Source organism: Canis lupus, chromosome 19, assembly GCF_048164855.1.
Source record: "Canis lupus baileyi chromosome 19, mCanLup2.hap1, whole genome shotgun sequence".
NCBI lineage: Eukaryota > Metazoa > Chordata > Mammalia > Carnivora > Canidae > Canis > Canis lupus.
This window is the reverse complement of record NC_132856.1, coordinates 47,951,951-47,966,798: the sequence shown is the minus strand read 5'-3', so window position 1 is coordinate 47,966,798 and position 14,848 is coordinate 47,951,951. Positions and strand designations below refer to the sequence as shown.

At 51.3% G+C, this 14,848-nt stretch overlaps 1 protein-coding gene across 6 annotated transcripts; it reads left to right on the top strand.

The window, feature by feature from the left end:
- Positions 1 to 2,718: 2,718 nt before the first annotated feature.
- Positions 2,719 to 13,855, top strand: HSH2D (hematopoietic SH2 domain containing). Of its 6 annotated transcripts, XM_072786900.1 has the most exons (7): positions 2,733 to 3,564; positions 5,326 to 5,403; positions 6,577 to 6,723; positions 8,389 to 8,478; positions 9,518 to 9,683; positions 10,141 to 10,278; positions 12,539 to 13,855. In XM_072786900.1, the coding sequence occupies exons 3-7, from the start codon at positions 6,599 to 6,601 to the stop codon at positions 13,103 to 13,105; spliced, it is 1,086 nt and encodes a 361-aa protein (XP_072643001.1). In that variant the 5' UTR covers positions 2,733 to 3,564; positions 5,326 to 5,403; positions 6,577 to 6,598; the 3' UTR covers positions 13,106 to 13,855. The 6 variants fall into 6 exon arrangements, with proteins under 6 accessions (XP_072643003.1, XP_072643001.1, XP_072643002.1 ...); XM_072786899.1 differs by lacking the exon at positions 5,326 to 5,403 and having other exon boundaries at positions 2,735 to 3,564; XM_072786898.1 differs by lacking the exon at positions 5,326 to 5,403 and having other exon boundaries at positions 2,742 to 3,595.
- The last annotated feature ends 993 nt before the right edge of the window (positions 13,856 to 14,848 follow it).

Here is a 14,848-nt window from a genome sequence, read left to right as displayed (position 1 = left end):
ACCCAGTACCTTTTGCATGCTTGGCTCTTGTCTGCACCTGAGGTGTGCCAGGTTCATTGCTACCCCAGATCTAGAGAGGATCAAAGCAGAGGTGGTCGGTTACTCCAAACTCTGAGATGATACTGTGACTTAGAAGAAGAAGCTTCCCGACCCCCAGCTCCACCCCGACTTTGCAGGAAAACAGAGAGGTGTCCGCACCTACAGTACCACCTGGGACGCCACGTTCCCTGTTGAACCTTCCTGGTCAACATTAGACCCCATCTCTTCCACATGGTTCTCTCATCTGGATCCCTGCGGCACCCATGTTTGCCAAGTCAAGTGCTGGGTTCCGAACCCCTATCTGAGCCCCAGCACAGCTTTGGGCTGAGCCTCATTAGATCCCCTCATCTGTAAAGCAGGCATGAGCCAGTGAGATGGCGCATCTCAGGCTGGGATTGATGTCTACTAAGCCCTCAGAGATGAGCTGCCACCAACATCACAGTTGTCATCGTTATTATTAGCATCGCTATTTGTCTTGTGCCCCAAGAGAAAAACTCACTTCTCTTCACATCTTATCTCTTAACAGGGCACAAGTCACATACATAGCTCACAGCTCTGAGCTGGAAGTATCTGCACCATGCTGTCCCAACTTTGCACCCATGGCCCCCAACCAGGTCAGGCTGGGGTGCTTGAACTCAGCCTCCGAGAGTCGCTAGGACTTCGCTGTGGTGGCAGGGAAGTGGCTCCTCGGCTGTTGTCCCCCTGTAGGGAGGGAGAGGTGACACCTCGACTTTTTTTTGTAACCTCTCTATTGAGATGTAATTCACACGCCAAACAATCCAGCCACCAAAGTGCAATGAAGCGATCCTTGGTATATTCACAGAGTTGTGTGGCTGTCCCCACAGTCTGTTTTGAACATTTTCATCACCCCATCCCCATGAGCAGTCACTCCCCATCCCACCTGCCCTGCCCAGCCCCTGGCAACCATTAGTCTTTCTGTTTCTGGATTGGCCTGTTCTGCACATTTCATGTAAATGAAATCATACACTGTGGTTTTCCTTTTGTTATCTGGCCTCTTTGGCTCAGTGTGGTTTTCTAGATCCATCGTGTTGTAGCACATGTGAGGGCTGCATTCTTTTTTATGGCTGAATAATATTCCATCGTATGGACAGACTTTATAAAATCTGTTCATCCACTGGTGGACATTGGGTTATTTCCACCCTTTGGACGTGTTGGCAGGCTATTCCTCAGGGGTGCCAGGTTTATTCCTACCCCAAGCCTTTACCTTGCTCTTCTCTCTTGTGAAAGCCTTTGCTGCGTGCAAACTTGAGGGGTAACCAAGGGCATGGGGCTGTGGGCTCCAGCAGGGCAGGGATAGTGCCTGTTTTGTCTTCTGCTCCATCCCCAGCATCTAGCACAGTGCCCGATGCCCGCAGTTGGGGCTTTCAGCCAATGTTTGTGGAGCCAATGAGTTAGTGAGTAAGAATGAAAGCATTGTAGGACCATAGAATGGTTGAAAACACATAAAGCTCAGCATTGGCAGAGCCTGGCTGCCCCACCCCTGCATGTCCCCAGAGCTGAGAAGGCCCTGTGGTCCCTCCTGGGAGAGCCACCCCCACAAGGCCATGAAAGTCCTGCTCACTGACTGAGGCCTCCAGTGAAAAGTCCAGACCTAACACCAAAGCAGGAGGGACCTTGTAGTCCCAGCCCCATATCCCCCCTGCCAGTCCTCTTCCGCGAGTTCTTCTGGGGGCCGCCTGTCCGTTCACACTTTTGAGGAATGTGGTCACCACGGAGTGGGGGATGATTCTGTTGTGATATGTGTAAGACCACATCTCCCAAGTGGGTCAGAGAGGTGGGGCTTTGGGGGTGGGCCAGAAGTGGCCTGAAACACCCCACATTTCTGGAAACAACTTCATGCTAATGAGGCCAAGCTTTCTAAGGGATGAGGGTCTCTGAGGCAGGCACAAGCCCCTCCCCAACAGTGTCGCTCCTTATCATGGAGGCTGGTAGCTTACCCACTGGGCTACAGAGATCATGGGGGTGACACGAGTGGCCCAAGGTGGCCCAGCCTGTGAAGTCTGGAGCCTGAGCTTGCATCTCCCCAGCCAGGCACAAAGGCATCAGATTAAGTCACAGTGAAGAGTCCTGGTTTTACTCTTAACATGAGCCCCATGCTGCATGCTTGATGGCTGTCGCCCCTGTCATCATCATGTGATTAAGGAAGACTGTTAAGCCCACTTCATAGTTAAGGAAACTGAGGCCCAGAGAGGTTGAGAAAGCCACCCAAGGCTTCACAGTGGGGTGAGTAGGAAGCCAGATTCCACATGTCTCCTGCTTGGGCCTTGTAGACCTGAAGACTCCAGACAAGGCCATTCCCCACCCCTGGAGCAGGGGGCGGTGAGGTCACTGACCTGGAGCCTGCAATGAGGTGATAGGCCCAAGGGGAGGCCCCCAGCTCAGCCACGACCATCTGGGCCACTGCTGCCTAAAAGGGGAGAAGGAAGTGGTTTTGTCCAGTACTGGGGAAGGAGGCGTAGCTAACACACATCCGGGCTGCCTGGTCCGTTAGACACAAGTTCCTACACTCAGGGCCTACAATGTGTGTAGGGCTCCCTAGAATGTTTTGTTTTGTTTTGTTTTGTTTTGTTTTTTTATCAGAATTAAAAATGAATGCAATAATAATTAATATATAATAATCCAGCCCAGACTATACCAGTCTAGGAACCATCACAGTCATAAAATATCATTTTAAATGTGGTTTTCTTTCTTTTTAAGATTTTATTTATTCATGAGAGAGAGAGGCAGAGACACAGGCAGAGGGAGAAGCAGGCTCCGCGCAGGGAGCCTGATGTGGGGCTCGATCCCAGGACCCCAGGATCATGCCCTGGGCCAAAGGCAGACACCCAACTGCTGAGCCACCCAGACGTTCTTTAAATGTGGTTTTCTGTTGTGTTTCGTTTTGTTACAGAAGAAGTCATAACGTGGCTCCATGTGCATCATGAGGCCCCAGAGAGTCCAGGCTTGACCCTGCCTCAGGGCCTCTGCCCATGCTCATCCCCCACCTATTGCCCTCCCTTTTCGCACCCCACAATCAAGTTAACAACTACCTGCCCCCACTCAAGTCCTTCTTCCTCCAGATCAGTTAAGACCCCATCTGGGGATTCTTGCAACAGATGCCACTCCTTCCTGACAGGCTGTCTGCTTTGCAGCATTAATAATTTCTTACTCTTCTTCATTGCTTGCCAGATCATAGATGCCAAGGGAGTGGGGCTCACACCTCTTGGGGTCCCCTCTCTGCCCCCTGAGGATCTGGCACACAGTAGGTGCTCAATAACAGCTTGTTGTGGGTGAAGCAATTGGTGTCCCTCCACCTGCAACTCAGCAGCTTTTTTGGACTGCAGACCGAGGGCAACCAGGGTTGTCCTGGTCCCGCCCCTGGGGCTCACCTGCTTAAGGAAACAGGAACAGGCCAGGGGCAACAGCCCCACCCCGCTGACGTGCAGACCCTGAATCGAAACCAAGGCTCCCACAGGCTCTGAGCCCAGCAAGAGTGAGAGCCTCGGCTGCTCAAGAGTCTCCCAGGTATGTGCCGGGCCGCTCAAGAGTCTCCCAGGTATGTGCCGGGCCGGAATCCCTCAGCCAGCCACAGGCCCACTCTGTGCCTGCCCCATGCTGGGTGAGGCCAGGGCCCCAAGAGCCTCAGCTCCAGCCCAGATTTCTAGAAGACAGAGCATGGGAACCAGACTAGGCCAGAAGGAGGGACAGAGTGTAAGAGACCAGAAAAGCAGGAGGAATTTTCAGTGGGAGCTGACCATTGAAAAATGGAGCTGGGGCTGGGGGGCTGGGTGTTCCTGGCAAGGGGAACAGCATGGGCGAAGGTGTGGAGGGAAACAGAGCTTGGTCAGTTCAGGACAGAGCAAGAGTGGCCTTAGGGCTGGAATGTGGGGGATGAGGAGATGGGGAGGCCCTGATGTCAGAGTCAGGCAGTTGAAAGTTAGTGTGAATTCATTCATCCCCGGATAGCTATTCATCAGCAGACACCCCTGTGCCTGCCCAGTATCAGGTAGTGCAAGGGACCTAGAGACCTAGCCCTGGGCCTGGTCTCTGCGAGCCAGATGGGGGAGTCAAAGCCAGATGCAGTGCTTTGTGCATGGAACCGATGAATGAATGTACATCAAGCGTACATCAAGTGCCCACGCATAGTAGGTGCTCAGCTTATTAATAGTAAATGCCTGGGGATACTCACCTAGGCCCGAGAGTTTCCCACAAACACCTCCCCTTGCCAAACCAAAGTTAGGCAGGACTGATCCTTGTGGTTCTTATGACTGCAAGCTGCCCATCAGCAATGGCCATCTGGAAACTTTGAAGAAAACAAAATCTTACTTACCAGCCCTGATGTGTACAAGGCACGCCAGGGGGGCACACAACCAGGTTGCTGATAGAGACAAAGCCAATGCACATGGCCCTAGGGTTCTGCTTTTACTGGGGTTGAGGGTGGGGGGCTAGGGTTTGGGGGGCCTCCTTGTTGATAAGTATAAAACATAAAAGCAGGAATTTAAAGCATGCTAAGAGAGAAAAAGAAAAAAAGAAGTGGGGGTAGTGACCTAAATGGCCAGTTATCTAAATCAACCAGGATCCCTAAAACAAAGGAGCCTCTTGGTAAGGAAGTGGGGAGGGGGGTCCAGGGAGAGCATCCTGGCTCTTTATCTAGCTGTAGGCCTGGCAATGTGTTTATTCGAGATAGAGTTCATTGAGTTAAAGCAGATGACTTGGCACTCAAAGCTTAAGTCAGGCACTTGCATTACAGAAAGAAATGTTTGTAAAAGCCAACTGTCAGGGCTCACACTACACACAGACACTTGAGCTCCACAAGGTAAGGCTAGGCAAAAACGTGGGCAGGAACAGAGGAGAAGATGGGAGACAAAGCAGGGTGCCAAGGCTTTGTCCAGGGAAATAGACAGGAAACCTGCCTGGAAAAGGGGATATTTTTGCTGGGTCTTGAAGGATAAATAGGAGTTCTCCCAGGGAGAAAAAAGAACAAACCTGTATACATTACCCCAGGCTAGGACACTACTGGATCATGAATACTTATTATATACATGGAGTGTTTAGTTCTGAACCAACCAACCATACTTTCCCAGGTAAATATCAAATCCCCAAACTACAGATGAAAAGAACAGCACGGAGATACTAAGTGACTTACCCAAGGTCCCACAGCAGCTAAGTGGGGGAGCTGGGGCTTGAACCCAGACTATCTGGCTCTGATTCCAGGCTCTTCATTGCTTTATCACCCTACTTTATTAAATATTTCTTAATTTATCTCTTTAATTTTACTTGTCCCAGAATGCCTTTGGGTCTCTCCCAGGAGGGTGTGCTCAGCATCTGTCTGTCTCCTGGCAGAAGAAAGTCAATATTGACCGGGTTAGTTACTATGTCCCCACCCTCTGGAAACAACCCAGTAACAATGAACCTTCTGCAATATTGAAACATTAGATAGGGCCAGCGTAGGGGGTGGGCTAGGTTAGGGACAGAATTAAGGGTGACCATGAAGGGTCATGAGTGGACCACCCAGCAGGGCATGACCTGGTTTTGCATTGATCTGATACTCTTTTATAAAGCAGTGCTGTTAATTGTCTTCAGCTCCATGTCATTGGCTCACAAAGTCCAGTGTTACCTTGAGCTTCAAACTGTCGAAACTCATGTGAATTAATGATGTACCTGACACATTACAGGTGTGCCTTCAGTGGCCACCAGACATGACGATGTTGGGAACGAAGGGAGTTACTTGGGACCACAGCTCTCTAGTGTTTCTTCACTACCATTTTGCCATGTCCACATCCCTCCTGGGATGTTGATATTTATTTAAATAAAGTCAGTTCTTTAAAAAAAAAAACAGTATTTATTTATTTGAGAGAGGGCACAAGCAGGAAGGGCAGAGGCGGAGGGAGAGAAGTCTCAAGTAGACCCAAGCTGAGCGCAGCACCCAATGCGGAGCTCCATCTCAGGACCCTGAAATCGTGACCTGAGCAGAAACCAAGAGTCAGGTGCTTAACCAACTATGCCACCCAGGCACCCCTAAATAAAGCCTGCTTTTAAGCTTAAATACATATATTTATAAAGGGAACTTTCTAACGCTTTTAGTAATGGCATAATAAGAAAGGACAAGGACAAATTCTTGGAGGATTTTTGGAAGGAACCAATGAATGAATGTACATCAAGTGCCCACGCATAGTAGGTGCTCAAGAAACACAAGGCAGTTTCAAGCCCATTGCTCCGCCCAGCCTGGAGGACTTCTCAAAGGAAGAGGCACCATGAGCTAGCTGTAAGAATAGAGAAAAAAGGAATCCCTGGGTGGCACAGCGGTTTAGCGCCTGCCTTTGGCCCAGGGCGTGATCCTGGAGACCCGGGATCGAATCCCATGTCGGGCTCCCGGTGCATGGAGCCTGCTTCTCCCTCTGCCCTTGTCTCTGCTTCTCTCTCTCTCTCTCTGTGTGTGACTATCATAAATAAAAAAATAAAATAAAAATAAAAGAATAGAGAAAAAATACAGGCAGTGGATGAGGCTTGACTCTCTCTTCTCCATCTTACTGCCAGGTAACCGCTCCCCCAGGAAGCCATGACGGAGGCCAGAAAGCTGCCCCCGCCGTTGCCCCCACGGCTGGACTGGTTCGTGCAGACGCAGGTGGGCCAGCTGGCCCAAGGAGGGGTTCCTGCATGGTTCCACGGTGCCATCTCGAGAGAGTAAGGACACACGCATATCTTCTACCCTGCCCTTCACCGTCTTTCCTTGTCTGCCCCCACCCACGCTGGGCAGATTTTCTGCAGAATTCTGGGCTCAGCTTGGCTTGGTGAAAACAACTCTTAAGTCTTGGGCTTGAGTCCTGCCTTTTCTGTGGACTGATTGTGTGACCATGGCCAGTTACTTCCCATCTCCAGACCTTGGCTTTCTCTATACAAGTGGCCACCAGACCAGCACTGCCAGAGACCCCTCCCCCAAGGCCAGGCATTGGCCACTGACGGCAGGATGCAGCCTCCGAATCCTCCTTAACACAGTGTCCCAAACAGCTGCTCTCAATCCGTCAGGGATATGACCAACATGCACTTTTTACATTGGACTGAGTTCTGGGGACATGAACAAACCCACCTCATTAGTCACCCCCTTGGTTCTAAATAAACAAAGTGAAGAACATTTATGGCCACCATTAGCATGTAGAGAAATCAAGAGAACATTGTGAAAGCCACAGGGAGAATGAATTGGCCATTGTCTCTGAGTTCTGGGGTGCGCCAGTAAGAACATACTGTGAGCCACACGTTGCAATGTTGAAGTTTTTAGCAGCTAGATTAAAAGAAGTAAAAAGAAATAGGCAGAATTAATTTTATTTTATTTATATATTTTTAAAGATTTTATTTATTCATGAGAGACACACAGAGAGAGGCAGAGACATAAACAGAAGGAGAAGCAGGCTCCCTGCGGGGAGCCCCATGTGGGACTCGGTCCCAGGGCCTTGGAATCACAACCTGAGTCAAAGGCAGATGCTCAACCACTGAGCCACCCAAGTGCCCTTAGGTAGAATTAATTTTAAACCAATCTTTTATTCAACCCACGATATCCAAGATATCATCACTTTAACATGAGCACTAAAAGCTCATTCATGAGATAGTATACGTTCCTTTATTTTGTGCTAAGTCTTCAGAATCTGGTATCCTGTGCCAAAAGCACATCTTGATTTGGATTGGCCACACTAAGTGCTCAGTGCCACACGTGGTCAGTGGCCTCTGGAGCAGACAGCTGGGATCTCCCCATTTTGTCTCATAGAAGGTCACGTTCCTCTCTGTGAATCCCAGATAATAGTAGTAATAATGGTAGTGAATATAGTAATAATCATAGTGAGCATCTGGTGAGCAGTTACCAAGTATCAGTTCCCACACTCGTGTTCCATTCATTTGATCTGCTTTTGCATCAGCCCTGGGAGTGAGGGTTTTCTTTCCCCTTGAGGAAACTGAAGGTCAGAAAGGGCCTGAGCTTTGCCAGGTGTCACACAGCTAATGAACAGAGAAGCTGTGGTTTGAGCTCAAGTGTGCCTGAAAACAGCTCCTGCATGGTTACCTCTGACACCCTGATCCACTCAAAGATGCCTTAATGGGGATATTTCAGGCACTGGGGAAGCAGGCAGGCGCTGTGAAGGCTGTGGGGGATAGGAGGAAGACTGTCCTGGGGTCAAGGTCATCAGAGGCCTTCTGCCACTGATGGGAACACACCTGTCCCTGATTAGCCCAAGGTCTGAAACAACAACCACAAAGGGTTTCAGGCTTGTTCAGGCCTGGGATGACGGGTGCACCAGGAGTCTGGCTAATATGGTGGGCAGCTGAACTGCAGCCATCTCCCTCCTGTATGTGTCCTTCCAGGGATGCCGAGAATTTGCTGGAGTTACAGCCACTGGGATCCTTTCTCATTAGAGTGAGTCACAGCCACGTGGGCTACACACTGTCCTACAAGTAAGGACTGGGTGAGGGGCCAGGGAAGGGGCACGAGGGCTCCAGGGATTTCTTGGAGGGGGCAAGGGGCGCTTCATACCACAACTTCTTAGAGAACAACTGGTATAAAGTTCTGTCCAAATCTGGCTCAAGTGAGCAGCTGCAGGTCCGGCTGTAACCAGCAGATGGGGGTCTTGGTGGCAACAGCCTGTGTGTCTGAGAACAGGGGCTGCTGGGAGCCCAGGAGTGACTACTGCCCTCCCCTAACTATCCCTCTCCCTTCAACCACCTATTTGGCAACCCTCTGACTCCACCTGGAAGAGACGTGTTAGGGAAACTCAGGGCAGTCCAGCTCCTTAAGGCCTCAAAACCTGATCCAGTTCAGCAATACAAACTACTTTTCAAAAGGATTCTAGGCCAAAGGAATAAAAAACCCAATGGCTCCACTACAGAGTTACCGACAGTGGGAAAAGCTTAGGTTTTGAGTCACACAATCAAAGGCTTGGCTCTGCCACTTATATACTGTGTGACCTTGGACAAGTTACTCGACCCACCTGTGCCTCCCTCAAAGTCCTCACCTCTAATACAGGAATGCTAAAATTAATTCAGAGTCTTGTTGTGAAAATTAAGTAAGCACATAATGCACCATTAATAAATGCATCCATTCATTAACAGGGCTTTTACTGAGGACCTGCCATGTGCCAGGCACCTAGACTTAGCCTGGGACCGGCTCCCATTTTCATTATCATCACTTCTATTGATCATTTGAGCCTGGCCAGGCACCAAGCTAAGCTTTCATCTGCAGTAGCTTATTCCATTTTCATGAGAACTCCTGAGGTCAGCCTCATTAGCCCCAGGATGAAAAGTGACCCCATAGATGGGGAAACTGAGGCAGAATATGTTCAGTCACCCACCAAGTGTCTCATGGCTGAAAAGTGCAGAAGACTGATGGGAACCTGAACAGTCGGACTGCAGCCTCGTTGCTGCCAGCTCAGTGGGAAGATGGGGACGGGATGAGGGGGAATGGGATTTCCCAGCCTTAGCTCTGTCGCCGCCACAGAGCACAAAGCTGCTGCCGCCACTTCATGGTGAAGCTCTTGGATGATGGGAGCTTCAGGATCCCTGGGCAGGAGAAGACCCATGCCTCGCTGGATGCCCTGGTCACTTTTCACCAACAGCAGCCGGTGCGGCCACATGGAGACCTGCTGACACAGCCCTGTGGGCAGGTGAGGTTGGGACCGTGGTGAGCCATAGCCACCCTGCCAGGGGCCAAGCCCCAGACTCATTTTGTTCCCACACACCCCATTCAGCCTCTGGTGATCTGTCACTCTTATGGTCCCCGTGTCCCCCCTCCCATGGCCTCACCCTTCCTGGTCCATGTTCCCTGCCTCACCCCAGGCCCCCAGGCTAATTTTTTTTTACAAGGGTTCATTTGTGGTGGGGGTATAACCTTGGCTGATCTCTAGGAATAGCGTATCTCCTTATAAGACTCATGTCAGGGGCTGAGGAGGAGGTGCAGGGGGAGTCCCAGCCCTCAGAAGCTCCTGTGGGAGGGGCATGCTTCCATACAAGGCTTGTGGGCAATGCAGCTCCTGAGCACCACCTTCCAGAGTTTGTCTGGGACCCTGGGACCAGCCCACCCCCCTCCTTGGGGCTGAGCTGCAGGTTTCCTCTGCCCCACAGGAGGATCCAGTGAATGTGGATTATGAGGATCTCTTCCTTTACTCCAATGCATTGACTGAGGAAGTCACCAGCCCCGCACATGGCCCCAGGGAACTTCAGAGTCCTTCCTCCTATCCCAGGGCTGCTGCACCTGAGGAGGTATGTGACAGAAAAGCAGCTGGCACTTCCAACACAAGGGAGGGGCAGGAGCAGAAATGGCCAATAGCTGCCAGAGACTTTTTAGAGTGAAAATTGGGTCCTATAGCTCCAAGCATGAAACCTAGTGATTTTTCAAGACACTGCCATTAAGATCCCAACTGTGACCTCACTACTCTTTGTGCTCATCACCAGTCCAGCTCCCGCCCCTCTGCTATCTCTTCTGCTGTTCAGATACATCAAGCTAACCTCAGGACATTTGCATGTCCTGGTCTCACCTCAGGGCCTTTGTGCATGTTGGTGCCACCCACCTCAGGGACTTTGCATGTGCTGTGTGTGCTCTGCCCCCAGATTTCCTATGCCTCGCTTCTTTCTTCAAGTGTCTCCTCCCCAGACTCCAGACTGAAAGTAGTCCCCTCTGCATTCTCCATCACATCACCCTGTTTATCTACTGCAGAGAACACCTCACACTTTAAAAGGTCTTTTTGAGTTAAAAGCTAATGTGTGAGTTTTCACATTTCCTGGCTGCCTCCCCCATCAGACTGTGAGCTCTGGGAGGCCTGGGAATCTATCCGGCTTGTTCATCCTATCTTGTTCATCTATCTGCCTCTCCTCCCCTCAGAGAAGACCGGGCACAGAGAAAGTGAGCAACTAGTGAATCTGTAGAGTAGATGAATGAATAAAGTAACAAATCCCACCTTCTCAGGGTTGACTGGACCTTCAGGAGCCCCTAGGCTAAGTGTCTTCCATGCCTCCCACATGGCAGGGAAGTTCTGATGATAGTAGACATGAAACAGGGTGATAAGATGAATATCAGTGGCGGGGGGGGCGGTGGGATAAAGGGTAAAGAGAACAGTCAGGGAAGACCTCTTGGAGGAGGTGGCATAGAACTGGGACACGTAGGATAAGGAAGAATCAGTCACACACAGAGATGTAGGGAGGGTGTTTCCAGCTCAGAAAAGAGCACATGCAAAGGTCCTGAGACTCAGTGTATTTGAAGAACAAAAGCCAGTGTGTGGATGGAGTGGGGTGAGTGAAAGGGTGGTTGTTGGGAGCCGAGGTGCCAGGATCAGCAGGAGCCAAATCATGCAGGGCCTTGGGGCCAGGATGAGGAGCTGGCGTCCTATTCCAGGTGTGCAGAGGAGTTGCCACCAGAGAGCCTGTGGCTGCCAGCTGCAAAAGGGGCTGCCTGGCAGCAGTGGTGGAGGTGGCAGGAAGGAGGCAGGGACTGTCCAGTGGGAGGGGCAAGAGAAGGATCTCTGGGGGTGGAGCAAGAAGAGGATATTTGGGCCATTTTAGAAGGGAGCCTGCTGGTGGCTTGGAGGTGGAGGGTGAGGGGAAGCAGGACCTTGTCATGGTTTGAGTCCCTGGGTCCTCCATCATTTGGGAGGCAAGGATGTGCCACTAAGGGAGCGGGGAAGTGGGATGGGAGAAAGCAGCCCCATGAAGGGTGTGTTAGTGAGCAGGTTCCCTGTGGTTATCTAGGGCTCACTACCCCTTGGAAGGCTGGGGATCTGCATGGGGCATGCACTTCAGTTATCCCAGCTTAGGGGTGAGGAGCTGGGATACTGATCCTCTATCTTCCATTAGTCCCTGGCCAAGTGCTGTTCCTGGGAGATTTTAATTCTCTGGCACTTCTGATCTGCCACAGGGCCGAAGAAGGACCCCAGGTAGGCTCCACTGCTGGCATTTGGGAGTGGAGCCGGGGGCCCTGGGTGCCCAGGACAAAGGGATATGGATGGGGCATTGTCGGCATCTGCCACTAATTTAGTCACTTGAACAACCAAGTAGATCAGGGCCTGAGCACCACATTTGACCTGTCTCCATATGGCCCACGAGCTAAATGTGGCTTTTATGTTTTTGAATGGTTGAGAAAAATAAAAATAAAGGTAATATTTCATGACCCGTGAAAATCAGAGGAAAGTCAAATTTCCGTGTCCATAGTTTTGCTGGAATGCAGGTGCACTCACTCATCGGTGTACTATCTCTGGCTGCTTTTGCCCTACAGCAGCTAGGCTGAGGACTGAGAGACCGTATGACCAACAAACCTGAAAATATTTGCTCTCTGGTCCTTTATGAAGAGTTTGCCATCCCTGGGGGAGGTAGTGGAGCTGTTTGTGGGGATAGGAAGTATAGGGCATGGGATCAGGTTTGGGGCTTCAGCCCCTGGATGTCTGAGTGGAACCCATGTCCCAACCTCCAAGGCAGATTCAGAGTTTTGGGGAGCGAGATGGTCCCAGGTCTCACCTGCTCTTGGTTTCAGACCTCAACGAGGCCTGCCCTCCTCCACTGGCCGAAGGGAAGGAAGCCAGCAGCAGAGATGGACAGAGCTTCCACGCAGGAAGCCACTTCCCCCTCCCCACCGAAAGCTCCTCTTGCGGAGACCCGCCGGAAACTCTGGAAGAACCTCAAGATGCTGCCACAGATGGGCAAGAGGGTCCAGCAGCAGCTGACATCCCACCAGACATCTATGAACTCGTCGTCACTCTGGAGTTCTGGGCCACCGGTGGTGACACACAGCTCGGGGGCCAGGCCAGGTGACACAAACTGTGAAGATAATGTCAACACAGACTGCTTTGTGGCCACGCCCATTGCAAGCCCCTCAGAGCCCCAGGATCTGAGAAACAGAGGTGACCCCTCCAGGAGGGCCTCAAGATTGGCCAGCTGGAGCGAGGCGACCCCGAGTACCAGGAGTTGGCACCAAGTGGTCGTGAGGGCCCTGTCCTCAAAAGTGTCCAAATCAGAGACAAAGGACTTGATAGAACCCCAGAAGGACTGGCTCCCTGAGGAGTACCGCCCACCGCCGCCCTTTGCCCCTGGGTACTGTTAGAGAGGAGGTTTGCCCTGGCTCTGGGACCCTCGCTGCCAGGGGCTGCTCACACTGGACCCCTGGTCTATCTGCCAGTCCTCAGAAACCTGAGAAATGTAATACAGACATTGCTTGGGTCTGGTCCTGCAGTTGCCAATGGGGTGGCCTGGTTACTTGCATAATAATAACAATCGGTTACAGCAAGGGTCTGAGGCACCTACTGGGTGCCAGACCCCATGCCAAAGCCTCTAAGTTCATCATTTCTGTTACGCCTCTGAGCAGGCCCAGTAGGTAGGCTCATCCTGTATATCTTGAAGAAGAGACTAAGGGTCAGAGAGCAGGAGAGACATGGCCAGGGTCACCCAGCCACAGGGCGTCAGTGTCAGGATTTGAAACCCAGTCCGTTGGAGCCCTTTCCCCACATCCTTTGCACCTGGCTCAACTCCAAGTACATCCTCGCCTGTAAATGGAGCTGTTCACACCTTCCTCCTGTGGTTCTCATGCAGGTGGAGGAGGTGACACCTGTAGAGGGCTTGGCACACAGTACACATTCCTGACACCACGTTCAGCTTTAGGAGAGGCATATGAGCTCCTTTCTTTAAAGAAGGAGAGATGGGATGCCTGGGTGGCTCGGTGGTTGAGCATCTGCCTTCAGCTCAGGGCCTGATCCTAGGGTCCTCGGATCAAGGACCGTATCGGGCTCCCTGCTTCTCCCTCTGCCTATGTCTCTGTGTCTCTCATGAATAAATAAATAAAATCTTTAAAAATATATATGAAAAATATTTTTAATTTTTTTTTAAATAAAGGAGAGACATGACCCAGGGTCGCTGTTAGCAGTGGGCCCTGGAGGAAATCCCAGGTCACAGGGCTGTGAGACCCCTGATGAGCACTAGACATCTCTGGGCCTGTTTCCTCATTTGGAAAATGAGGAGAAGAGCAGTCCCTCTTCCTCAGGATGAAGCAGTAGGATGCACACAAAGCTGAGGCTTTGGCTCACAGTAGGTGCTTAGTAAGTGGAGGTTAGGGTGGGAGTGGGTGCTCTGTACATGATGCACAGTGCAAGTGTCTGGGAAGGTGCCTGGGGGCTAGTCTCAATCGCAGGAATGACCACTCTCTGGACTGACTGGGCTATAGATGGGCCCCAGGAAGACCATAGGTGGAGTGGGTGGGGGGCTTCTCGCATCTGCAAGGTGTAGATGCCTGGGATCTGGAAAGAGGTTCCAGCATCCAAGGCTGCCTTTGCAGACGACTTGAGGTGTGACCTTGGGCAAATCACTCTGTTTGCCCTAAATGAAGGGTGATTGCTTCTCAGTCAGCCCTGCTGGGATGCCATAGGCAGCAAATGCAATGGCAGAGAGACGGGTGCTTTGTAAACTGTAAAGTATGGTGCCAGCCTCAGTGAATGACATTACTGTCACCCCCTCAGAGGCCTCCTCTGGCAGTTCTAATGAATGAGAAAGGAGTTAAAGCTTTGGTCCCCTTGAGGAACTCAAGGATTGTTGGGGGGAGAGGGAACTCAGGAGGTTGGGGGTAGGGCTCAGCCTTGGGAGGCCCTGGGGTGAGATCTCTTCGGCCAGATCTCTACATCTGGTCTCTGCCCACCTAAACTAACAGCTACCGGGGCACTTCCAGGCCTCATGGTGGACAAAGATCTAGAAATCAGCCACTTCCTTGTATAATTGGGGAGATCATGGCTCACAGAGGGCGCAGCCACACCCAGGGTCACACAGTGAGGGCAGAGGTGAGATCCCAGGCATCCTCTCT